At 47.9% G+C, this 24,475-nt stretch overlaps 1 protein-coding gene across 1 annotated transcript; it reads right to left on the reverse strand.

The window, feature by feature from the left end:
- Positions 1 to 3,301: 3,301 nt before the first annotated feature.
- On the reverse strand, positions 3,302 to 15,807 carry STEAP3 (STEAP3 metalloreductase). Its single transcript, XM_058027854.1, has 4 exons — positions 15,322 to 15,807; positions 14,330 to 14,857; positions 12,643 to 12,807; positions 3,302 to 6,820 (listed from the first exon to the last, which is right to left on the reverse strand). Exons 1-4 carry the CDS (start codon positions 15,805 to 15,807, stop codon positions 6,530 to 6,532), a joined length of 1,470 nt encoding a protein of 489 aa, XP_057883837.1. The 3' UTR covers positions 3,302 to 6,529.
- Between the last annotated feature and the right edge of the window lie 8,668 nt (positions 15,808 to 24,475).

Consider the following 24,475-nt stretch of genomic DNA (forward strand, 5'->3'; position numbering starts at 1 on the left):
CTATTGCCATGAACTCAGCCTGCAGAGAAAGCCACCAGATGTCAGCACAGCCTGTTCTTTGCTTCTCTAAAACCTCTGCAAGCCAAGAGAAGTGTCATGTTTATGAAAAGTGCTTATCTGTGAACTGGTTTAGCCTGTGAAGTCTGTGCTCGGGTTCTGGGGATGAAAGCTGAGTCTTTCCTTGCAGAAAGTATTTCTTTTCATATTAAAATCAAAAAGCGGCAAATTGAACTGGTCTCAGTGCTTAAATTCCTCTTGTTAGAGAGCATCCTTTGCAGAGCCGGTTCCCAGCGTATCTAAATCTTTGCATGCTGTGAAGAGGCATTTGCAGAACATTCATTTGAAGAATTGTCTGGAAAAGATCAGTGTTAATTTGCCGAGGTTTTGTAAAGTAGATTTTAAGTATGCCTATTTCTTTTAAACACAAGGAAAACCATCTGGAACAGGCACACATGCAAAGCAGAGCAAAACATCTTCGGCAACACAGCTTAAACACACAACAAATGTATCCTCCATGCTTCTGACCTAAGCTCCCACTATTTCCTCCTCGTGGTGCAAAGGCTGGGGAGAAGCTGGTACTGCACTCTCCAGGCTGTGCCTCCTGAGCTGCCATGAGCTGAGGTGGGATGTGAGTTTTGGAGCCCAAATCCCAGCTCTGTGCACAGCTTTATGTGTCAGTGATTAGAGCATGCATAGATGCTGCCTGGTTAAAAGGCTAAATTTGAATTTTTGCAGAGGGACAAGGTGTGACACAGCTTTCTGTTCAGATTCCCATCACTTTCTTGCAGGAGCTTGCAGGTGCCAGGGAGGTGTCAAAGAGAGGGGAGTTAAAGTGGCAGCTAGAGCCTGGGTGGTGTAAATATTCCTTCCTCCTGTTTTGGGCTGCTTGTTTAGTTCCCTTCTTCTAGCCTCACACACTGGTGTCATGTTAGGGGTTTGCCACAGCTGCTTCTCAATTCCAAACTACCACTAGGACCCTCAAACACTGCTCACATTCTGGAGGTGATGCAAGAGAAATTGCAGCTGTGCAGTCTGGGGCTGTGTGAAGGGGAAGCCTGTGGTGTGCAGCTTGTCTGGGAGGTGTTGTTCTTGCTTCTGTCCCTTCTGCACAGCACTGAGTTCTGCTTTGCTGGGGACCAGGACCTGGTCTGGAAGCTTGGCACACAAGGCAGATTGAGGAGAGCTGGGTGTTTAGGTGTTTTATGTCCCTGTAGATGTGGCATTTTTGATCAGATATGGATTGTAACTTCTGTTTGTTATCATTCTCTCAATAGATTAATTCCTTTGTAGTGGGACAGGAGCAGCTAGCCAGTAGAGAGGGACTTCCAGCTGGTAGTGAATACATTAAAGGGCTCAGTGTGGCAGATTAATGTAAGAATTTACCTTTGTCTGTCCATTCCTGCTCTCTGGCAGGTGACTTACAGTGTTGTGCACCAGCAATGTCAGTGAGAACTGTAAGAACTGCTGCTGTCTGCCCTCATTCCACACCTGAGAAGGTTTAATTCTGCTTTCTAACCTAAAGCAAATGGAACATATTCTTTAAGAACAGTTTGGGAAGCCCCTTTTCTTCAGTGAAGCATGATTTTTAAAATGGAAGGCAGGGTGTTGTTCTGATTTCAACACTACTTTGAAGTCACATCTTTGTCCTTTTGCTTGTGTTTGGGTGTTGGTCTCTTCTTTCAAATTACCAGTGACAGGACAAGAGGAAATGTCCTCAGGTTGTGCCGGAGGAGGTTTAGATTGGATATTTGGAGAGATTTATTCACCAAAAGGGTTGTGAAGCATTGGAACAGGCTGTCCTGGGAAATGGAGTCACCAGCTCTGGAGGGATTTACAGGACTTGTAGGTGTGGCACTTGGGGACATGAGGGATGGGCTTGGCACTGCTGGGATAACAGTTGGAGTCAAAGATGTTAAAGGTGTTTTTCTGTGCTTCTGTGATTATGCCCATCCAGTTAGAGGGCATCAGCTGGCTTTAGAGTCAGAGAAATCTAGCCATGATAGCTTTATATCCCAGCAGCTACCATCATGGCCATTTCTTCACAGCTACTCCCCTGCCCCAGGCCTCCCAAATCAAATACAACTGGTTTTGCAGAACAGAGACTTGAATCTTGCACAGCAACTTTGTTTTCTAGAGTTCTGAACAAGACAGCTACTTGAAAGCAGGCATCTGGCTGCAGACAGCTCTTTAAGGCAGCAGCTGAAGGTGGCTAATTGCAGATCAGATATGGAAACAGGTAACAAGAGTAACTACCCAGTGGAACAGCAGCTGTAGTGCATCCCCTGGTGCTGAGATTTCTAAATCTAAAGCAGATTATTTTTCTAGGAGGATGCACTCGTGCCACTTTAAGTCTTTGAAAGGTTTCAGTAATACTATGGCTTGTGGTATGTGATCCTCCTGAGTGGCTCCAGACAATGCTTATTTTTAGTCTTTGATTATGAAGGTCCTGTACATGCTCTGCTAACAAGAGCTGTCCCTGATCATAGATGGTATCTGTGTATTCTGTGCTCAGCTTTAAAATGTGTATGGTTCTCACAAACACAAAAAAACCCCCAATTTGTGCAGAAATTCTGCAAAACTGATGCTGCTTATTGAGGCACAATAAATAGATAAAAAAAAAAAAACTGTCCTAGTGTAACAAATCTCATTCCTCAAACCCAAGGCACAGTCTGCAAATCCTGCTAGCTCAGTGTGGGAAATTTAGAGCTCAAGAATAACACCAGGTTTTGTTGCTGATTGTAGCTGTGCTGGTCATGTTGGAGAGACTGAAATACAGGAAATATATTGCACAGAGGTGCTGAAGCACGTGCATCCCCCCGAAGATTCAACTATAGTTTGATACATCACTTTGTGAGTAAATCCCTTAAGAGCAAGAAACCAATTGCACTGTTTAAAACTTTGTATTATAAATCTGAAGGAGTGAGAGAACTGTACCTGCAGAGGTTAATCTTCAGCTCAGGAATTTAAATGAACTCATTAAAATCAACTTACAAATTAGCTCATTAAAATGCAATGCTGCAGATCCAGAAGTTGGTTGATCTGGCGTGCCACTTGTATGAAAAAGTGACTTAAGAAGCAGAGAACAAATTTATAGTACCAAAACTCCATCTTTCTTTGGAACTCCTTCTTCCTTGGACTCTATATCAACAGCACTTTCTATTTAGTGAATTAAGCTTGTTTGATCCTATGCTGCAAGTGCTGTATAATATCAGTAACCCCCTGTAATGAAATATATGTCTGCACACACTTGTGCCCTCTCACACTCACAGGAACTCTGTAATTGAGCCCTGGCACCATGGGCCACAGCAACGATCATTTTATTACCTTGACAATGAGATTCTACAAGCTGCTGGCTGTAGTGGGTTTTATTTCTTAGTGGTTAAATTCTAGATAATCACACTACTCTACTACTGCCATTAAAGTAATGGTTTTGTTTGGGGAGAGGCAGGAAAAAAGACTCACACGAGCTCTGATATAATTATGCAGATCTGTTCAGAATATCTTTATATAACTACAGAGGCCAGAGATTAAAACTGGCCTCACTCTTACAGCTCTTCATTTGGTTCTCACATATCCCAGAGGCACATAGTAGGCAGTACAGAAAATAAAATACAAAGATTTTTACATTCAAGCTAAATATTCTGCAATAAGATACATATATTTATGTGTGTGTGTGTGTACATATATACAGAGAGAAAAACTTCAAGTACAAAACCAGTTAAATGGTGAATTTTAAGCTAATCTCACTGAATGTCCTTTGCACATCAAAAATGCTTAGGGAAAAGATAACTGAAAAATCCCTTACTTTCATTTCCAGCATGCCAGAATCAGAAGAAACGACTCAAACTGTTGTGTGCCATGTTTTCAGGACCAGATGCATACAGAGGGCATGATGTGAAATGCTATTCAGTGTCTTTAAGGATTGGTTTTGGTTTCCAAAAGGGATGGTGGCTGGCCAGTCTGTTGGCACACCTGTTGGCACACCAGGCATTACCTGGAGACCCTTGACCAGCTTTGTTCTTTAGATGCTGTAGAGCTGCAGTAGCTGTGGGGATTTTGAGCTGGCTTGTCTGTCCCTTTGGGCTTGTGTCCATCTGAAAAGCACCATGCTGACTCACTGACTGCCCCTCTGCTCTTAGGAACTGTCCCTTTGCCATGGGAAAGGGTTTGTAGGCATGGAAGTCTTGTAAACAAAGCGAGGGTGCAAACCTTCTGCTGGGCAGAAAGGTGAGTCTTTAACCTTGCAGTGACTCAAAATAAACCATTCTTTTCCCCTTGAAAACAATGCCTGCCAGCCTGTGTAATGCTCTTTTTCTGCCTCCTGATCTTTTTTGGCCACCAGAAAGTAGTCTTGCCTGACCTAAAGATGTGAAAAGAAACCTAGATGGGGGGGAAAAAGGCATTGAAATACACCATAAACTGTGTAAACTGGTGCTTTTATGTTGTCTTTGCCTGATGATGAAATGGAAAAGATGACTAAAAAACCAGGCTTGCTCAATCCAGTCTTCCCTCAAGGATGAGTTAAATTAGAGTGGGTTGACTTATATTCAGTTGAAACTGTCTCAATTCCATGTGGAAACTTATCACCTAACCAGAAATAAATATTGTTGGGTCATCAGTCTGCTTGAAGAGTGATTTGGTCAGGTGCCAATCTGGGCTAAGTTCTGGATGGGGGAACCTAACAAACTCAGCTTGCTGAGGGGGACAGTGGTAAAGAATGGTACTTTCACCATATTGTCCAAACCCCATGAAGACAACAACAAAAAAGTCACCTTATTATGAAATCTGAGCTTTCCCCTCAGAAGCAGCACTTGGAGATCTTACTGTAAGTGTTAGGCAAGAACAAACAGTCAATATCATCACTGGCCACATGAGCAATATCTGGAGAATATTACTCACTGCAGTTGCTTGAGGCTAAACAGGGAATTCTTATGAGTCTCTGTCTGTGTAGAACTCTTCCAGGTTATGCAATGTTGGCTTGCAGAAGGGTTTATGTGCCCCAAAGCTGATAATTCCCCCTGCCCTTTTGGGGCGAACAATACTTCCCTGTCCCACAAGCTCTACCTTATTTTGGTGCTGACAGCTCTTGTTTCTCAAAGCAACACTGAACACTGAGTGTCTTTTCCTTAACTGTAGGAAAATGAGGCCATTCCAGGCATGTCCTTGTACCTGACCTGACTGAGGTAGTCTTCTTGTGTCATCCCAATTGCTTGCTTCTAAATGAGCTTTAGTGAATGGCTGTCCATTCACTGCTTGGTGATTTGCATGTCCAAAACCTAAAAAATTATTCTGATAAAGAGTAAGAACTTCATAGAAAGCAATAGGTGAAACATGAAATTAGGACAGAAATCTTTGCCCTGTGCCCTGTCCACAGTGGGTGTGAAGCCAGAAGAGCATTTCACACCTGCTTTGTATGAAAGGGACTTTTTAAAGTGTAAGGCAATGAAGGACTGTGCCCAAATGTACAACATGTTTTCATCTTGTGGTCAAGACTTGATGATCCCTTTGCAGGACTGTTCAAAGATCTTATTATTGCTACTGAAACCAGTGGGTTTAGAACTGCTGTTTTGTTTGCTTAAATGGGAATGTTCAGGTGACAGCCATTTCTAAAAGCTTCACCCTATTATTTGATGTAAGGCCAGCTGGAAGGCCTTGGTTTTCTGCATGTAATTTTGTGAAGCACCAGGCCTTTCCAATAATTATCCTCGCTCTATTTCAATCAAATACTGCTTGAAACTTTGGCTCAGTGTAACAGAGAACATGCAGCAGTAGCTGTCCTCTCAGAGGCAGCACTGCAGATCAGACGTCTGGAATTGGGGATGTCTTTCTCTCAAATGCTTTTATACTCCTGGAAAAGGTGCTTTATTTCCTCAGCTTATAAACATGCATCAGGCACTGCTTCCAGGAGCAGAAGTGCTGTCTGTATCTGAGAGAACAGGGATACCGGGCTTGCTGTCAGATTTGATGATTTTAGTAAAATCTGCTGTCACAGTAACATGAATATAGCTGTACTGACTTGTCCACAGAGTTCATTGAGGAGAACAAAACTAGAGGCAATTGATCTTTCTAAACCTCACTGCCCTGATTGATCCATACACTCAAGAGGCAGGGTATTTTTGCTGTCATAAACTCCAGAAAATCTGTGCAACCTTGTATTAAAAAATAAAGGCATTGAAATTTATGAGAGCAGCTAGGAAAGCAACTGAGAAATACTGGTTTGGGGAGCTGCCAGGTAGCACCTCCAGTGACTGATCTGACTAAGAGAGTCCATCAGTTTCCATGTATATTAGTGCTGCTAGCTTGGCTCTCACAGTCACTTTTAAGGCAATAATTGTCCTAGCAAATCAGCAATATAATTTAACTGCAACTGTCTAACCTAAGTTTGATGGCCATCCATTTTCTAAAGTCAACAAATTTTATTCTTTTATCAACAATACCATTTACCAAAACATACATATATTTAAGAAAAAGAAACACCTATGAACCTAGAAATGTTGATAGTGCTTCGAAATCCTGAAAGCTGGGGCTGTTAGACATTACTGGAGGTCTCCCCACTCGAGAATTCCCCCGTTGCACTGGGCAGCACAAATTTGACGTATCTGCCCTTCTCCCAGCCCCTCCTGATCCTCAGAAGTCTGTGCTGGATGCAGGGCAAACTGAAGATGACTCTGGCTATGATCACAGTGCATGGGACCAGCAGGGTGAGGGTGTAGGTTGGGGGCAGGTAGAATTTGTACTGGTTCTCATCGAAGGCCCTCGACCAGCCGTACGTGAGCGTGTGCAGGGTGCTGATCACCAAGGCAAGAAATCCAAGGGAGGACTGAAAGGAAAAGAAACACACACCAGTTAGCAGAGTGCCTTGTGCCTGGCTGTCTCCCTGTATTTCTGACATCATTTTCTAAGTGTACATGACAGAGAGGGAGCAATGGGTATTCCTGTGTTTCAATAAAACATGGCTGGAACCCTTTCCTGGGGAGTGTGCCAGACTGGGCTTTTCTTTGTCAAATCAGAGGTTAGGTGTGACATTGGAAGCTCAGCAGGAATTTCCCAGAAGATGCTGCCAGCTCAGCAGAGAAGAGGGCTTCTGCAGCCTGTGAAGCAGCAGCCCCCAGCCCCAGCTGGGCAGGGGGGCACAGGCAGCTCCCAAGGGCTCCTCCTGAGCTGCAGCTGCCATCTCTGCCCTGCCAGCTCTGCCCTGCCAGCTCTGCCCTGCCAGCCCTGCCCTGTCAGCCCTGCCCTGCCAGCCCTGCCCTGCCAGCTCTTCCCTGCCAGCCCTGCCCTGCCAGCCCTGCCCTGCCAGCCCTGCCCTGCCAGTCCCTGGCTGGCTGAGCCAGTCCCTTCTGACCAGCAGCATGAAGCAGCAGTGATGTGGCTCTGGACCACAGCTGGCACTGCTGGAAGCGGGTGATGCCACAGCTCCACAAAGAGCAGACATCTTCAGGTGAGTGGTGTCACCTACAGGAAAATGAGATTGTGCACAAGTGCTCTGCTCTGAGGTGAGCACCAGCCCTCAAGGCTTTCCTCCTCTGTCTTAGAGATCTGTGTTGGTTCAAAGGCTGTGAAGAGCCCTTTATCCACTCAGTGAAACAGCAAGAACACAGCCCCTGTTCTACAGGCAAGAACTTCCCCCATTTTCAGCTGAGATCATGCTCCCAAGCACCCACAGGGACAACTCTTCCTCAGTAATTCCAGCTCCCTCTGAGGGTTGCTCTCAAAGACAGGTTTTAAACTCTTTCCCTCACTGAGGGCTTCCTGCCAGCATCAGAGGTGGTGGCTCCTGAGCCTGCCAGCTCCCACTGCCTGCTGGCACTCAGCAGCCCTGGGCACTCGCTGTGTTCTCCTCTGTGCAGGCCTTTGCTGCTGTATTTTCAGGGAAAAGTGCAGGTGGAGCATCTTGCTCTGCTGTCCGACTTTGAATGCTTGGTCTATCTAAGCCTGAAATAACAAATTTCAAGATGCCTAGAGAGGGAAAATTTTGCTAATTTTAGTTAGTCCCTAACTTAGGGAAGAAAGCCTTTCAAAGCCAAAATATATGTCTTGGTGCAGAGATCAGCAAGAAACCCAGTCTTCCTGAAGATATGTCCAGGAAAGAGGACATGGCAGGGAAATAAGGAACCAGGGCAAGATGGGAGGAAGGATTCATCATCTTTTGAAAAAACAGTTTCACCCAAAGAACTACTCAAATCATAGATTCCCCTTCTATTTTTGATTACTGAGAAACAATTTAAAAACCCAGACAACTTTAAAAAATGTAGCACGTTATTACCAAAAAAACCAAACCAAGACTCCTCTAAACTTCAGAGCTAATATTTTAAGCAGCTGAGGGGACTGGGCAAGGGAGGGAAGGAGAGCTCTAAAATGTGCTACCAGATCTAGGTACTTCACTTTTACAGTATCTATCTGGCAGTCATGTGGGTGTCACTGAGTGCTGCCAAGGCAGGGTAGGACTCCTCTCTGTGTTACAGCTGAGCATTTCTCAAGGTCATGCCAGGAAGAGGGAACAGAGCTGGACTCTGAGCCTTAGTCCTGTGTGCAAGCTCACACTCACCCTTTCTTTCATGTCCTTCTTACCAGAAGCTGTGTCCATGTCCTAAGCCAAAGTGGTAACAAGCAGCAAACCCAACAGGGTCAAGAATAATTGCATTTGGAAAATTAAGGAGGAGTTTGCTGAAATATGCTGTGGTCCCAGTTGAACCTAACAGCAGGACCTGACCCACAGATCATCCATCATTTATAGTTCAAGATTCTCTCCAACAGGCAAAAAAAACCCCAGGGTGGCAAAAGGTTTGAAGTACCAGATCAGGACTCACCTGGCAAAGCAGGGCAGGGAAAAGGGGACAGAGGGAACCCAAGAGCAGAAGCTTTCTGCCCTGGGCAGGGGGTGCATCCAGTCAGCCCAAGCAGGGCTCTGTGCATGGCAGAGATGTCAGAGCTGGAGATAATTACCCTGTGCCTCTACAGTTTCTCTTTAAACAGCTGCAGGTACTGGGGGAGAGCAGGAAAGGAAACTGATAGGACAAAAGGTGACAAACCATCACAGGCACTCTGTGACGGACTGACCTTTGTGTGTGGATGGTGGGGATGAAACAAAAAGGCTAACTGGCTACAAACACATGGCAACAAACACATGGCTAAGGTGCTGTGGCTGCAGCAGGGCTGGCAGCTCCTCTGGCAGCAGCAATGGGCTGATCCACGTTCAGCACAGATGAGGAGCTGCCTGGGGTGAGCACAGGGGCTCCCAGTGCTGATGCACGGCTGAAGGCACGGCTGCACCCCCCAGACAGCTGGATACAGCAGGTCTGTAAGTGCACAGAACCCAAAGCTTTGCTGATTGCAGCCTGGCTCAGTGTTTACAGCTCAATATACACTCAGTGCAGCACAATGCAGAGCCTGCTGAGCAGCCCAGGGGGCTGATTTGCCAAAGTGCTCAGACCTGATACCACTCTTGAGCTCTCATTGATCCTCCATGCAGTTCCTGGCTACGAAATCTTTCTGGGTTTTGTTTTCAACGGTGGCAGAGGCTTTTTTTGTACTGTCACAACATGGGGAGTGTGGGGCCAGCAGCCCTGTAGGGTGTTAAAGCTCTCTGAAAGGTCCTGTATGAAGGCAGTATCTTCCTGATGCAGGTTTTGCATGTATTTTCTATTCTGCATTAACTCTTCCACCTCTGCCACTGCCTTGGTGCCTGCAGGCTCCCTGTAACACCTCAGCAAAGGTGATCCAGCCACCTGTGGCTCATTTAGAAATGCTTGGGCAGCACTGAAAGCAAAGAGCCCCTTCCTGACCCAGATAAGCTTCACACTTGTGCAGCCATCAGTACTATGGAATTATCAGCTCAATGGAGCAGCTCTGGCCCCTCACACTGCCTCAACAGGAGGGTTAGAAAAGGTCTGATTACAGATTCTTTACATCTTATGCTACATGAACTATGAAAGAAACCAGGTCAATTCAACCTTCAAATTCCAGGAGGGCTCCTCAGGATAGGAAGGTAAAGGCAATCATACACATTTTTACTTCTCAGGCAATTAGAGTTGATTTGTAAATCACTGGGGAATGTTAAAAATGTCTCCTATAAGCTGAATTACATACAAATCATTCCTGTTAGCCAGTGTTTCAATCCTGTACATTTTCTGTTAAAACTGGACACACAGGGGAACTGTGTATCCAATTTAACTATATTTAATTGAAATTTGAGTATGTACAAGAGCTACTGTGAAAATTAACCTTTTTGCCTATAACTCTGGCAACAATACAAATGGGATTTCTGACCTGTCAGGCAACAGATGTGTATTTTAATACTGTGGCAGTATATGCCAATAATACAGGTGTACACACTGGCTGCTGGAAAAGTTCTGGGTAAGGAGGGGACTAAAGTGACTCCTGAATTTGCCTCACATGTGGCTTTTGGTACAGCATCTCTCAAACACCATCCAGTTCAAGTGAGATGGGAACAAATTGCTGCATTTTCTGGAAGGCATCTGTCTGGGGCATCTGCATTTCACCTCTTTTATGCTGCAGAAGTGCTAGAAATCCCAAATATTTGAGAAAGCAGCCTCATGCTTCACCCCTTGTATTTGCACAGTGCCACTGTGCATTAATTCAGGGAGGCTCACTCTGAGCTATGTGAATACAACCTCAGGAGCCTGGAAGCAGTAGCTGTAGCTGCTCCTTTAATTTCCTCAAGAAAGGTACCACCAACTTATTGAGGGGTAAATAATTTAAAAGATCCTAATAAAAAAAAAAAAGTAATATGGAAGCTAACATGCCAGGATATCTGTATCCTGCTCTTTTTACATGGTATTTCCACGAAGAGGCACAATACCAGCTATGTCTCTCCTGCCTGTGATCAGCTGGGAGCTCGTGTCACACTGTCACGCTTCATTCCATGCAGACAGAAATAGGTGTGAGTATCTTTCCATGAACTAAGCCAGCCAGTTCCCATGTGGGACAGCCAAGAGCTATTTTGGAACTGACCATCACGAATTTGTCTGGTCCCAGTGCTGACATAGCCTTGGAAAGGCTGGGAAGGGGTCCCAAAGGGCAGATGGGACAGTGGTGTTACACGCACGGCCTGCCACGACAATGTTTGTGTTACATGACACAAGGCCAGCACCCTCCAGGAGAGCTGCCAGGCTGCCTGGGGAGCCAAAGAAAAATGCAGGGGGGTTCAGAGCCTCCTTCCAGGCTGCAAGGAGACACTTCCCTTCGTTTGGGATTCCAGGTGTGAGATGTGCAAGTCAGGACTGATTTATCCGGTGTCCCAGCAGCTGCAGCCCTCCCCTGAGACACAGTGGTGAGAATTAATATGCTCCCATTGTCCAGTCTGAAACAGAGGTTTAGAGCCAGTCTCCCTTCTCCTCGAGGGATATCTCTTGGGGTCAAGCTCTCCTGGTGCAGCTCTTCTACTCAGTGTAAATAATTACTGGCTAGCCCACAGCAAGAGGGGAAAGAAGACAAACTGGATTGCTCGTGTGGTGATCGGGGCACTCGTGGGAGAAGCAGGGGAGCAGACTTCAAACTCCTGCTCTAATGAATATTGAATTATTTATATACCCCTGAAGAGCTTCAGCAGAGCTTAACAGAGGCTGGATGATAGATATTCACCTCTGCATCCCTGAGCCCTGCCCTCCCCTTTGGAAGGGTTAGGTGGTGCAAAGGGAGGCTCCACAGGGGAGATGCAGGGGAAGGGAGTCCTGGGGGGGCTCACACACCTTGGGCGCCACAGGGGTTACAAAGCCTGCTGCATGCTAAGCAGCCCTGCTGCAGGAGGCACAAGTGAAAAGGAATTTTAGGGCTCTGGGGTATGACTGTGGCACAGTGAGTGGAATCTGGCCTCAAAATCAGCTTTAATGTGCAGGGGATACTTGAAAGGTTCATTCTCTGCTACCTCCATTAATGAGCCCTAAGCCTGGCTCCAAATGCATCCCTGAAAAAGCTGCAGCCAGTGAATACTGTGTCTGTGAAAATCCCAGGGGGCAGACTCAGGTCACCAAGGGAATTTGGCCCTTGGGAGCTTGGCCATCACTGCAAGTGGAGGAAGGTTCCTAAACCACTGGGGAAAAACTAAAGTTTTCTGCAGGTTTTAGAATCAGCCATGGCCTTTTCATTGAAATCACACCCAGTTCTCTGTGCTGTGTGGGCTCTGGCAGGTTACAGACCACTCTAAGCCTTTTTGAACTTGTACATTGAACACCTGGGTGCATGCAAGCTCTGCCAAACCTGTCCTTCCCCTGCACTGTCCTCCCAGGCTCTCTCCTCTTGAGCAGCTCACTCTCTCTGAACAGCCAGGGCAGATCTGTGTGCTGTAGCCAGCTGTGCTCACAGCGAGTTCCTGCCTGCCCTCCACAGCCTGGTGCTGTATTCTCCCTTGTCCTGAGAAAAGCACCTCTCTAGACAGGACAAGCCCTGTGTGAGAGCAGCACAGCCCCAGGACACACCACAGCCCTCTGCCCCTCTCCTGCTCTGGGTCTCACCCCCTGGATGAGGGATCTGTGGCTCTGGGGTGCAGGGGGAGGTTTTGCTGCTGACTGTAATACACAGCTGCCCTGCTGGGAAAGCAGGTCAAGCCCTGCCCTGTCTGTGTGAGGGCCTGACTCTGATTCTGCAGAATCACCCTCTGGCATCAGCAAATATCAACTTTACCTGAATGAAACTGAATTCCCTCCAGTTGAGAGAGTTTGCGATGGATGGAAGTGAAGTGATGGCAAGTAACGACAGCAAGCCCAGGGCAATTATTCCAACAGAGATATAAATCTCCATCCTCCAGACTTCCTCCTCTACCCAGACTGTCATCTTCTTCTCCATAGCCTGGCATGACAATGAAGGTTTGTTAAAATGGGGCACTTAGGGACAGAGGAACTGAGTTTTATCTGTTCTGGTTTTGGAAGCAGGTTTCCTGGATGAGCACTGGATCCTGTTCACACCTCCAGCACCATTTGCCTGTTTGGGAGATGTGGAAATGCTCTCTTATCCCAAAGCCATTCGGCCAAAGCTATACCTGATTTGAAGCCTGCTGGGAAGAACTGCTGAATGCTCTCAGCTCCCATGCCTGTAACCACAGCAGCAAGCCCCAAAGTCACATTTGGAAAGATAATTACAATGAGAACTCAGTTTCAAGCCATGAAAACAAATACAGATGCCTGAATATGCAGTAGTCTCCTAATAACCTTTGTTTTAAGTGCATTTAGGGGGGAAATTGTTCATGCTAATGGAAGGGAAGATGGGTTTTATACTGCATGGCAAAGAGGAACATTTAGAACCGTCCTCTTTAGCCCATTAAATGGGTTTAATTTACTAAACAAAGATGTTGCTAGAAAACAGGAGGTAGAGGGGAAATGAACACAGGATGCTTGCCTGAGATTAATGTGCAACTGTGGCACTTGAGAAGAACCTGCTCAAGGCTGGAGCTGAGAGGCTGGGAATGGTGTTTGATGGATGCTCTGAACAGCCACTGCTGCCCAAACCAGCCATCCTGCTCCCCTCTGCCCCCAACAGCTCCTTCCCTCCTTTTTGGAACAAATATTTGGAATCACTCAGCCAAATACCCCAGCACAGAAAGCAGAGGGGTTGTGGGGTAATCCCTTGATCACATTTCCCCTCAGCTGCACGAAGCCTGTGCCATCCCAGGAGGGAGCAGTGAGGAGCAGAGGCAAGCCAGGGGCAGGAAAGAGCAAATCCCATCTTCCCATGGTACAACAGAGCTGGCTGACCTGCCTGAAGGCAGCAATCTCACACTGGATAAACACTGCTGAGAGTGTCCATAAAGCAATAAAGTCCTTTTCCATTTCCTTGTTCTTATATAACTGGCTCTTCACCACCATTTTGTTAAACTCCTGCAGGCACAGGACACACAACCCTCTCTGGGATATGACTTGGTTACTCCAGCAGGCACAATTATGAACATCAGTGTGAACAAACAGGGATCTCCCAAGATTTTGGGAGCTGAAGGGAACTCTACTCCTCCTACCATTGGATTTCCCCTTGCCTAGCATTTTTCCTGCCTCAGAGACACCAGTGCCAGGCAAGGCTGGTTTCAAAGTCAGTGTTTCTGGGGAGCAGTGGCATGGGGTGTTGACCCTAGCCCTGGCCAACAATGCAGAGGGAGCTGTGTATCCAGGGAGATGGCAGCTCCTCAGCACAGACAGGCGAGTGCTCAGTCTGTGCCATGCGGCTGACCTGTGGGGCAAGCACTCCTAGAGAGCTTTTTCCCACTACCCCACACCTCTGGAAAATGAATGAAAAATGCAAGATATTCGGCCCACCACCCAAGATGTGCATCTCTGAGTTCAGCAGATCCCTGCAGGTGCTACCTGAGGAGCACCCCCGTTACCTGCTTGACAGCTGTCTCGATTAACAGGTAACGGTGGGAGCGGCGCATGGGCAGGCACAGGCTGTACACGGCGTGCAGGGCGGCACAGAAGAAGCTGAGGAGACCAATCTGCTTCCTGTGCTGCAGCCACTGGTCCAGCCAATCTGGGAAACGCCTGTACTTGGTGCCGTAGTAGAGCTGGGAGCAGGCTGCCAGCACCCCGGGCAGGTAGACCAGGGACAGCATGACGTAGGAGACGCACGGCAGCGTGGTGTTGACCACCTCGATGGGGATCTTGTACAGCTTGTTCTTCTGCTCCCTGATGTACGGGTGGATGACCTGTCGGATCAGGTTGTAGGTGAAGAAGCAAAGAAAAAGCCCCAGAGCCAAAAAGATGGGGATTTTCCAGGCTGGCAGGAGGCGCAGGGGAATGTTCTCGATCTCACAGGCTGATGACATGCAGCCCATGTCCACGGGGGTGAATCCCATGACCTGAGCGATTTCTGCTATGGTGCGCTTGGCTTCTTGGTTATTTGAGCAGATCAGAACCTGCAAGGAACAGAAATACACACATGGGGCAAAGAAATCAGGCTGCTGGGATCGAGTGCATCCAGAGGGATTCTGTGTCACAGGGAGCCTATGTTATTCCACTGAGCATCATAATTCCTGGCAGGCTTTTTGACAGGGATTTACCATGGCTGCCAAAGACCTCTCTCCTGGGCAGGTTTCCTTTCATGCATGTACTGCCAGTTTGTCTCACTGGCTCTGTTTAGATAAACAGAAAACTGAATAATACTTTTCACTCAGGCAGATGCTCCAAGGACTACACAGTGTGAACTGAGTGAAGGTATTTAATTTCTGAACAAAGAAATGCAGAAGCTAAGGGGTGATCTCTGGATGCCCAGCCGGCACTCAAGACTCCTTCTCCTGGAGCCTAAGGCCATTTGCTGATGCTGCCAGAGCTGAGCTGCTGAAACAGCTGGGATTTATCCCTTGCTGGAAGAAAACAATACCTGCTTATTTCCATCCCTGGCACCCGACTGCAGCGTCCACGCAGAAACCACATTAAAGGCCTTTACCACGGTGCAGGCCGGGAACAGGGAGGCCAAGTACTCGGCGTTGGATTCCTTGTGATGGTTGATCTCCGTGTTGTTGCTGACATCCACCAGGATCTTGCCCACCAGCACATCAGCCAGGTCACAGAGCGTGGAGTAATGCTCCCTGAAAACGGCCACGAAGATGATGTCGGCCTTCTTCGCGGCCTCGGCCTGGAAGGTGACCTCTGCCGCAGCAGGGAACAGGCTGGCTTTGCGCTTGGGGTTGCGGCTGCCCACCACCACCCTGAATCCGGAGCGCACCAGGCGCACGGCCAAGGAGCGCGCGAAGTCCCCGCTGCCCAGCACGCCCACCGTGCGCCCGGCCGGCGCCGCCGGGGGGCTGCGCTCGCCCGCTGCGCCCCCCTGGCCCAGCAGAGGCTTGGCCATGTCTCCTCTGGACATCCTGGAAGGACAAACAAGGAGAAACGCAAATTCAACGTGGAGCTCTTGCAGAGACCCAGACCGTGTCTGGGGTCACGGGGAAAAATGTCACTTAGGCTGCTCAAACATGGTTTTGGTCCCAGGATCTATTTGCCAAACCCATCAGGAAATGTGCAGTAATGCACAGGCACCACTGGAGGGGCACAAAACACCAGGCTGGGTTGGAAGGTGAAGCTTTTATGGAGTTTTCTCAGAGATGTGTGGTCCAACACCTGCTGGATGCACTCATTCATCCTCTGCTGTCCTTCATGCTGGCATCTCACACTGCAAAGCCAGGCCAACACTGACAGTAATCAGGACCAGAAACTCTGAGATTCCCATGGAGCTACCAGATACCTCCTAAAGAAGGGGTCCATGAAGATCCCTGAGACTACATCTGGAAAAGCTGGAGGGGTGCTTCTGATTTGCCAGAGCAGAATCAAGGCAGAAAGTCAAACTGAAATGAAAGTGTCCTAAAAGTGGTAAATGAAGAGAGTTTCAGCCCTTGCCTGTCTCAATATTTGGGTCTGGCAAGCACTGTTTGCTTCAGCTCTTTAATGAGTAATGAGAACTTACTCGTGACATTTAAAAAATATATTAAAACATGATGGGATTTGCTCATGAAAGATCTTGATGAGCTTTACAAACATTGATGAATTTTGCCCTGTAACAGATTAGATATTGAGGGCATGGAGAGGTTTTAAGCAGATCAATGAATTCACAGGCAGCACAGCAGCTGAACCTGGAGGTCAGAAGAAACTTGGGCAGGGAACTGCCAGACTGCTCATGGGCTGTGTCAGGGGCTCAAATGTGCCTCCCAACTTAAGGAACAGCAAATTTACCCTGAAAACTCCTGAGGGTGAGATTTTAAGAGGGCTCAGAAGGCAGCCCATGGAACTTCCACACAAGGACATCTGGCTTTTGTATTGGCACACTGCTAGAGAGCATAATAAAGACTGTAATTTACAGACTTGTGATATACTGGGAATGGAGAAAATTGGTTTTGGTGGAGTGCAGTCTTGCCTTGTAGCTGGTCAAGTTCTTTCAAAGTGAAGGTGACCATTTGGATGGGGTGACCTAGTCCTTGGCACAGGTGTGTTTTTCATAGGCTTTTGGAAATGTCCTTCACCCAAGGCTCTTCTGGGATTGGCACAGCAGTGGTGCAAAGGGGAAGGGCACTTCTGCATGAATAGTTACCAATGGGTAACAAAGAGCGAGAAGAAATAAATTATTTTCATAATGGGAATAGGTTGCCAAGGGATTTCCCTGAGGATTTATGCTGTTCAACATGCTCATAAGTGATTTGGGAAAGGGAGTGAATATTGACAAGATGGAACTCGTGCATAGTGATCACAGAATCACAGAATGGTTCAGGCTGGAAGGGACTCAAACATCATCTACTTCCAACCCCTTGCCATGGGCAGGGACACCTTCTACTCGAGCAGGCTGCTCAAAGCCCCATCCAGCCTGGTCCTGAACACCTCCCAGGATGGGGCATCCACCAGACCTCTTTGCAACCTGTTCCCATGCTTCACCACCCTTATACTAAATATTTTCTTCCTAATATCTACTCAAAATCATTTAGGACAGTCAATCTTTCTTGTGAAGAATCTGCAAAAGGATCTCCCCAATCAAAGTGCCTTAGCATCAAAATTCACTACAGACACTAGAGAGACATGGCAAGAGCTGCCTGTGGGCATAAGCTCCCCTAACCATATATATACTTTAAAGAGCTGTAAATTTGTTAAACTGTTCAGAAAAATTATCAAAGGGTCACATTACTATGAAAACACCAACTTGGTGGTCCCTGGCAGACAAACATCAAGCACAGACAAGTTACTGGAGGAGATCTCTCACACAGCAGCCAGGACCTCAATCCTGCTCCTCACTGAAAACCTGCAAAACACCTTCAGCAGATGGACTTTGAAACTCAGACTCACTCTCCTGGGTATAAACCATCATGGTTTCAGTGACAATGCTGTTTCTATGGCAGAGGCCTGTCTGCTCTCCTTGCCCCTCACCAAGCACTACCTTATCCCAGAGACCCAAAAATGCTCATGGAAGAAGTGCCAGCATGGGAAAATAAGTGCCAAAGAAGTGCATGGTGACTTCTTGCCCTTCAAAACACGTCCACTGTATAAATACAGAGATCAAACAGCCCACTGCAGTTCTGCTTACTCCATTGAAAAAAAAAGGGGGGGGGGGGGCGGGGAATAACCATAGAAAAGGGCCACAGGGATGACTTTCAGATCTCTGTCTGCAAAGATACTGTTTTGTTTTTTTTTTTCCTGGTCCCTTATCTGAAGCTTTATCACACACTCACTGCTTTACTTTTTAGAAACCTTGCTTCACGTTAATGTATTCATGTCCAGAACTATTTGTTCTAGGGCCAACACTATTGTTCAGAATAATTATCTTGCTCACCCATACCCCCCTCCTCTTTTCCACCACCTGTGCACACAAAATATTACCCCAAAATAAAGAAACACATCTCTGGCTCACAGCCATGGGGGGAGAAATTAGCATTCAGGGTGACAAAGTGATTGTTACCCACAGCATTCAGGGTGACAAAGTGATTGTTACCCACAGACTCATTTCATAATCAATTTAAGGCACCTCAAAAGTTCTCTCTGTGGTCCCACTGGGATGTAAATGTTGCTGCAAGCAATTTTTCTTATACTGTGTTTCCTCTGTCCTGCAGCTGCCACTGAACATGTAGAGAGATGTTGGCAATGTTTGGAGATAAACATCTTTGCTGTCTCCAGTTATTTTGATTAAAAGGTATGACAGCATTAAACAGCCTTTGAAGTCATCAGGAGAGTTACAAAGTAAGAAGACTCAAAACATTTTCTGTGAATTTTGGTGTGATTATTTCAGTCATGCTCTGGCTGGTGGGGCTTTGGAGCAGCACTCATCCCTGCTGCCAGCCCATGGTGGCAGAGTCCCTGGTGCTGGCTGCTGCCTGTGGGTTGCATTGCTGTCATTGCCATGCACTGAAATCCTCCTGAGGAAGGAGGGGAACATCCCTCTTTCACCATGAACACATTTCACTGAGACAAACACTGTGGTCTCTGCCTAGCAGATGCCTGGCAATGGACTGTCTGATTAGGCAACAGCTTTTCTTCACTTCTGTATCTCTGGGGAGCACACAGACCCCCCCTCCTGCCACCACCCTGACTTACCGTGACCACACTGCTTTTTCTGCACCTATGGACAGGTCACCTGCATGAAACTCTCCCTCCCAAAGCTAATTCACCACAGCAAGGCCAACCCATTCAGAGTGGGTGCACAGCACCACGGCCAGGATGCTGCAGAGGAGGCCAGGAGTGAATATCATGGTGCTTAGACATCTTTAGCACCTCCAGACTTAGATAAACCCCATTTATTGATCTTCCTTGTCAAGCAAAGTGCATCCCTGCTGAGTTTTAGCACATGCAATTCAAGAGATCAGTTCCTTACCAGGGAAGCTACAAGATGATTTAAAGCACAGCCCAGTGGGGATAAACAAGCTCCAGTTCTAACTGGGCAGCAGTTCCTTAAGTAAAATACTGAATGTAATGTACAGCTGCCCTTCAGCTCAGCTGCTAATGACACCCTTACATCAGCGCTGTGTCCACTGCAGCACACTTGCTCCCATGTGCAGTTCAACTGCAGGGCAATGGCAGTGATGGGCAGTGAGCAAGATGTATTTCTTTATTTTGGGGTAATATTTTGACTGCTGGGCACTCTACAAGAACTGTCCAGAAGGCAACTTCTGCCCCAAGGAGTGGGACCAGACAGACAGCAGCTGCATGAAACAAAGCAGTCAAATCTCTGTTGCCCAGGCAGAGGAAGGGAGGGAGGGGTTCTCACAGAAGAAACACAGGGATAATGCTACATATTTTACACCTGAGGCTTGGCAGAGGCTGTTAGCTTAGGCTCAGTGCCAGGCAATCAAGGTTTTTCCGCCTCTCTGCCCACACTGAGAGGCCTCACTCAGGTTTTGCAGCAGGACAGCTATCCTGGATGGAGCTGGGCTGCAGGAGCCCCCTCAGGTGTCCCTGGGCTCACAGCAGAGTCAATCTGCTGAGCAGATCATCCCCCACAGCCACTGGGGAGCAGGCACACTTGTTATCCTCTTTCAACAGACGCGGGGAAGGAGATACTAACAATGATGGGACTCCAGCAAGTTTGTCTGGGCTGACCCAGATATCTTTCACCATGTCTTTAACAATGAGACCATCTTTTGGGGCCCCTTTCACATCCTCTGGTGCAGGAGGATAGCCCAGCTGGTTCCTGTAATTTGCAGTTCAGAGGTGTTTGAGTTGTACAGCCTGAAGAAGGATGGACCTGTGGTGGCAAGGCTTTGCTTCAGTTCTGGACAAAAAAAATCAAGATTCATTTCAATGCCCTGGTATTCAGATTTATCAGATAAAAGACAAGTTAGTTTTACCCTAACTCTAATAAAAAGGCAGTGCTTTAAACATATCAAACTGTGCTGAAGAATATGGCAGCAATCTCATACAGAGCTCCAAAATAATGTCCTGTCCAGTGAAACCAAACTGGCTCCTGTTTGCACAGAAACTCATCTTTGAGCTCAGCCTCACATACTCAGTCTGCACCACCTTGGCTAAAACCACTGCTTTTGTGTCTTCCCCCAAAGTCAGTGTTTGTTTAGACTGACCACAACAGAGTTTCCATAAGCTGTGGATTCAACCCGTGCAGGTCATCAAAGAGTCTGCTCAGTGCTTCAGCTTCTGCTTGGGTGCCACACGAGATAAAGCACATGATTATTACACACATTCCTTCACGAGCGCATGGGTTGAAAAACCAGCAAGGCTCATGAGGAATCAAAGGATGCAGCAGAGCCTTTGGTCAGGTCTCTGCAGAGGAGTGTCACGATTTCTGCACTGGGAAGGTCCCTTTGGGCCCTGCCAGCCATGGCTGGCACCAGCTCGGTCCCACAAACACACACTCCAGGGACAGGGGTGATCTCTGCCCCCAGGGGACTTCCAGTCTGCATGGAGAGACCTTTGAACCATGAAGCCAAAGCCCTCCAGCCTCTGTTTGCAGAGCATCTCTTGCTGAGTTAACCCTCCAAAAGCCCCAGCTGGAGAGGAGCATTCAGACCTGAAGTGTTCCACTCAGGTCTGGCTCTGAGCAGAAATACTTTTTTTTTTTAAATTTTATTGCTACCACCATTTTATTTCCAGGGAAAATCAGATGTTTAAGTCTCTTTCCCACACACAGAGCATCCCTCCCAGGAGCAAGTGCCATGAACCTGAACCTGTTGGAACTGGAACAGATTTAAGTAATAAAAGAGCTTATCCAAAGCTGCTTTAATCTCAGCTCTGGCGCACATTTCTGGAGAGCTTGCAGTCCTGCCCAGGCTGACTGGAAATGCCTTCCCCAGCTCTGCCCACAAGAGAAAAAGTCAGGGAAACCAAGCCTGCTGCCTTTTTGCTTGTCTCTTTTCTTCTTTCTCCTTCCAAAGCAGAGTTACCTCCCGAATGGCGCAAACCAGGAACTGGCAAAGATGTAAATAGCCCTTCCAGAAAAGCCATACTGCAAACCCAGCTGGGCTGCCAGCCAGGACATGAGAATGAGGAAATGCTGGGAGCTGGGCTGTCTCTGCTGCTGTCCTTCAGCCCAGGGGCACATGGGACAGGGATGGGGGCTCTGCTCCCTGTGCCCCTGCTGCTGGGGTGGGGAGGAGGGACAGGGACCTGCGGCAGGGCAGCTGGTGCGGCCCCGAGCTGGCATCACTGCGTGCTGAGCATGGCACTGAGGGGCAGGGGGACAGACTGCTGTGACCCCAGGCCTGCTGTGGGCTCAGGGGCTGCTGTGGGACATCCAGGGCCTGCTTTGGGCTTAGGGACTGCTGTGGGCTCAGGGGCTGCTATGACCCCACACCTGCTGTGGGCTCAGGGGCTGCTCTGGGACACCCAGGGACTGCTGTGGGCTCAGCAACTGTTGTGACCCCACACTTACTGTGGGCTCAGGGCCTGTTGTAACCCCAGACCTGCTGTGGGCTCGGGGGCTGCTGTGACCCCACATCAGGGACTGCTGTGACCCCAGACCTGCTGTGGGCTCAGGGACTGCTGTGACCCCACACATGCTGTGGGCTCCAAGGACTGCGATGACCCCAGGCCTGCTGGGGGGCTCCAGGAGTCGCCACAAGTCCCCCTGCAATTGTTCTCCACCCCAATGCACTTTGCATTCACAGGTCCTCATCCCTCCTCCTGCCCCAGGGCAGCTTTATCTGATTACCTCATTATCGGGTATTTATCTGCTAAAACCACTTCCATAAGCTCCTGCAGAGCCCCACTTTCTCTCCTCTTTATCTCTCAATCCAGTTAACCTTATCCCTTCCTCTTTTACCCCCAAAGGACATGGCAAATGATTTGCCTTCTCCTCTGCAGACAGACACATTCCGTATTTGGAGAACAGGTTCCACATCTTCCTTCGGTTTTTCCTGCACAAGTGAAACCCAACTCTTTCATCAGAGCTGTTATTTACCGAATGTCCAACAACTCAGCCTCTATTCCTCGCTCTCATTTTTCCTGGAGGATGCCCAGAACTGCATTTTCCAACTGAGCCCCTAAAAGGCACCACCTGGAGCAGAGGCGCTGCTTCCCCAATGCACCATTTCTCTTTATCCATCCCAAGAGGACTGTTTGCTTTTGCACAACTGTGTGTCCCTGTGAACCCATGGGGCACAGTGTCCCTGTCCTCTGGCTCCTGTGACCACTGCCTGGCTGGTCGCTCACCTGGTGTCCAGGAGGTCAGTCAGTCCTACCACACAGGACAGAACGTGTGCTCTGTTTTTTTTTAAACCAGCTCTCCAGCTTGTCACAATCTTCAATTCTTAGTCTCTCCTCTAAAATGTTTCCAGTCCCCCCTAGCTCAGTGTCACCTACAAATTCAGTATCTGCCTGCCTACTCCATCACACACTAATGAAAACACAGGCTGACAGGCACTGACCCTCCCAACTCCATACACCCTCTGGTTTATACACTGAAAAAAAAATTAGGATGTTGTTTCTGAAAGCCAGCAGTGAAGCCTAAGGCATGTCCATGCCCCTGACCACAAGATGTTCTTCACCAGGACCAAAATTCAAAAATAGCTTTCAGAACAGGGGAAAGTAGAGGAGAAAGGGCTAGCAGAATTTCCCACAGGGACAAAAGAACCTTTTTCCCTCACAAGCCCAGACATCTTGGCTACAGTTCTCCTATAGAACTACACCAGCTCGTGATCACTTGGCAGGGACAGCTTCTCTCTCCAAGGATAAACCTTCATTTCAATGCTGAGCAGGAAAACTGCCTATCTATGATAAACAACTGGAAAAAACCCCTTTGCCCTGGCTTCATAAAAACGATGTACTTTAAAGCAGTTACCAACAGGTTCTGCCATAGAGATCTTCAAACTCTCCCCCGAATTTGCCTCCATTTGCAGTGCCACTTCTCTGCAGCAAATGAAGAGCTGAAGAACTTCCTCTGCTCTTCTGCAAGAACATCTTGCTGTCTGTGCCCATGGTGTTGATAGAGTAATGAGAAGCCTGAGAAAGACCTACCCTGTGATAAAACATCATGAAATGGGAATGTGAAAGTCTGGGAAATCCCGAGGTTTCACTGTAAGACTGTGGAAGGCAGAGATCTAAAGCAAGACAGAGTTTGCTAGAGCAGTGCTGATGCTGACACAGCACGCAGGAGCTTATCTGGCTGATGTGACTCTGAATGAGAAGGTTATTTCCTCAGCTTAGCATCTCACAGTTCTTAAGTGACATAAAAGGGTGATTTATAACAACTTTTGGTACTGTACTTAAGTCTTGTATGGCTTCTCTTGCTTTTTTGGGGGGTTTTCATTCTCAAGTTGGCAACTCAGTGACTCACACATTTCTGAGCCATCCCGTCCCCAAATGTGAGAAGAGCAAGAAAGCAACCCAAAGGTGAAAGCTTCTCAGGTAGATCGAGTAACTCCCTGCAGCCAGACATGATGGGTGGAGGTGCTCCTGCCTAAAATAACCTGGGGCTTCCACCCTTCTCCAGGCCTACAAAGATCAGGCAGGACCTGACTTCAGCAGTCACCACAGGGAGCTGGCAGGCTCCAGCTCCCTCTTCAAAATCTCTTTGTTTCTTTCCAGGAAAAGCATGGAGGAATCGTGCTGAGCATGCAGGGAAATATTTGTATTGGCTGTTTCCGTGCCACAGCGCCTGTCAGAAGGGTCTCCAAGATCAGCACTCTCCTGCCTTTCTGACTGTGCTTCACCCAGTCACTCAGAAGATGCACAGGACCACACGGGGAGAAGATGCCTGGGAGGCAGTGTGGGCTGGAAGGAAGACACAGCCCATGGCAGAGGGCCAGCCCATCTCCTGCTGATCTGTTTTTTCCCCTCCACGGAGCACAGGCATGACACACAGAGCAGAGGTAGCTCTGAGCCAGCCCTGAATAAGCACAGTGGTGAACACAGGAAAGGTAGCCAATGCAGGGTCATGTACTGCCTCTTCTGATTTTCCCAACAGCTCCTGGGAGAGGCAAACACAACTGGCTGACCAGGTCGTTATCTTTGGGGATCCAGATGGGTGGGAGAGAGATGCTCTTTGCTGGAAGTCACCTCACTGCCCTGCCTTCCCCTTCCTCTCACACCGTTTGCCTTCAGTCCAGCATCCT

Source organism: Melospiza georgiana, chromosome 7 (assembly GCF_028018845.1).
Source record: "Melospiza georgiana isolate bMelGeo1 chromosome 7, bMelGeo1.pri, whole genome shotgun sequence".
NCBI lineage: Eukaryota > Metazoa > Chordata > Aves > Passeriformes > Passerellidae > Melospiza > Melospiza georgiana.

Excerpts from the sequence above, each read along its gene's own strand:
- STEAP3 (XM_058027854.1), bottom strand. The coding sequence starts at position 15,807 with ATGTCCAGAGGAGACATGGCCAAGCCTCTGCTGGGCCAGGGGGGCGCA. Across the intron at positions 14,858-15,321 it reads CCAGGGATGGAAATAAGCAG|GTTCTGATCTGCTCAAATAA; the intron begins GTATTGTTTTCT and ends TGTTCCTTGCAG. Across the intron at positions 6,821-12,642 it reads GGGAATTCAGTTTCATTCAG|TCCTCCCTTGGATTTCTTGC; the intron begins GTAAAGTTGATA and ends TTTTCCTTTCAG.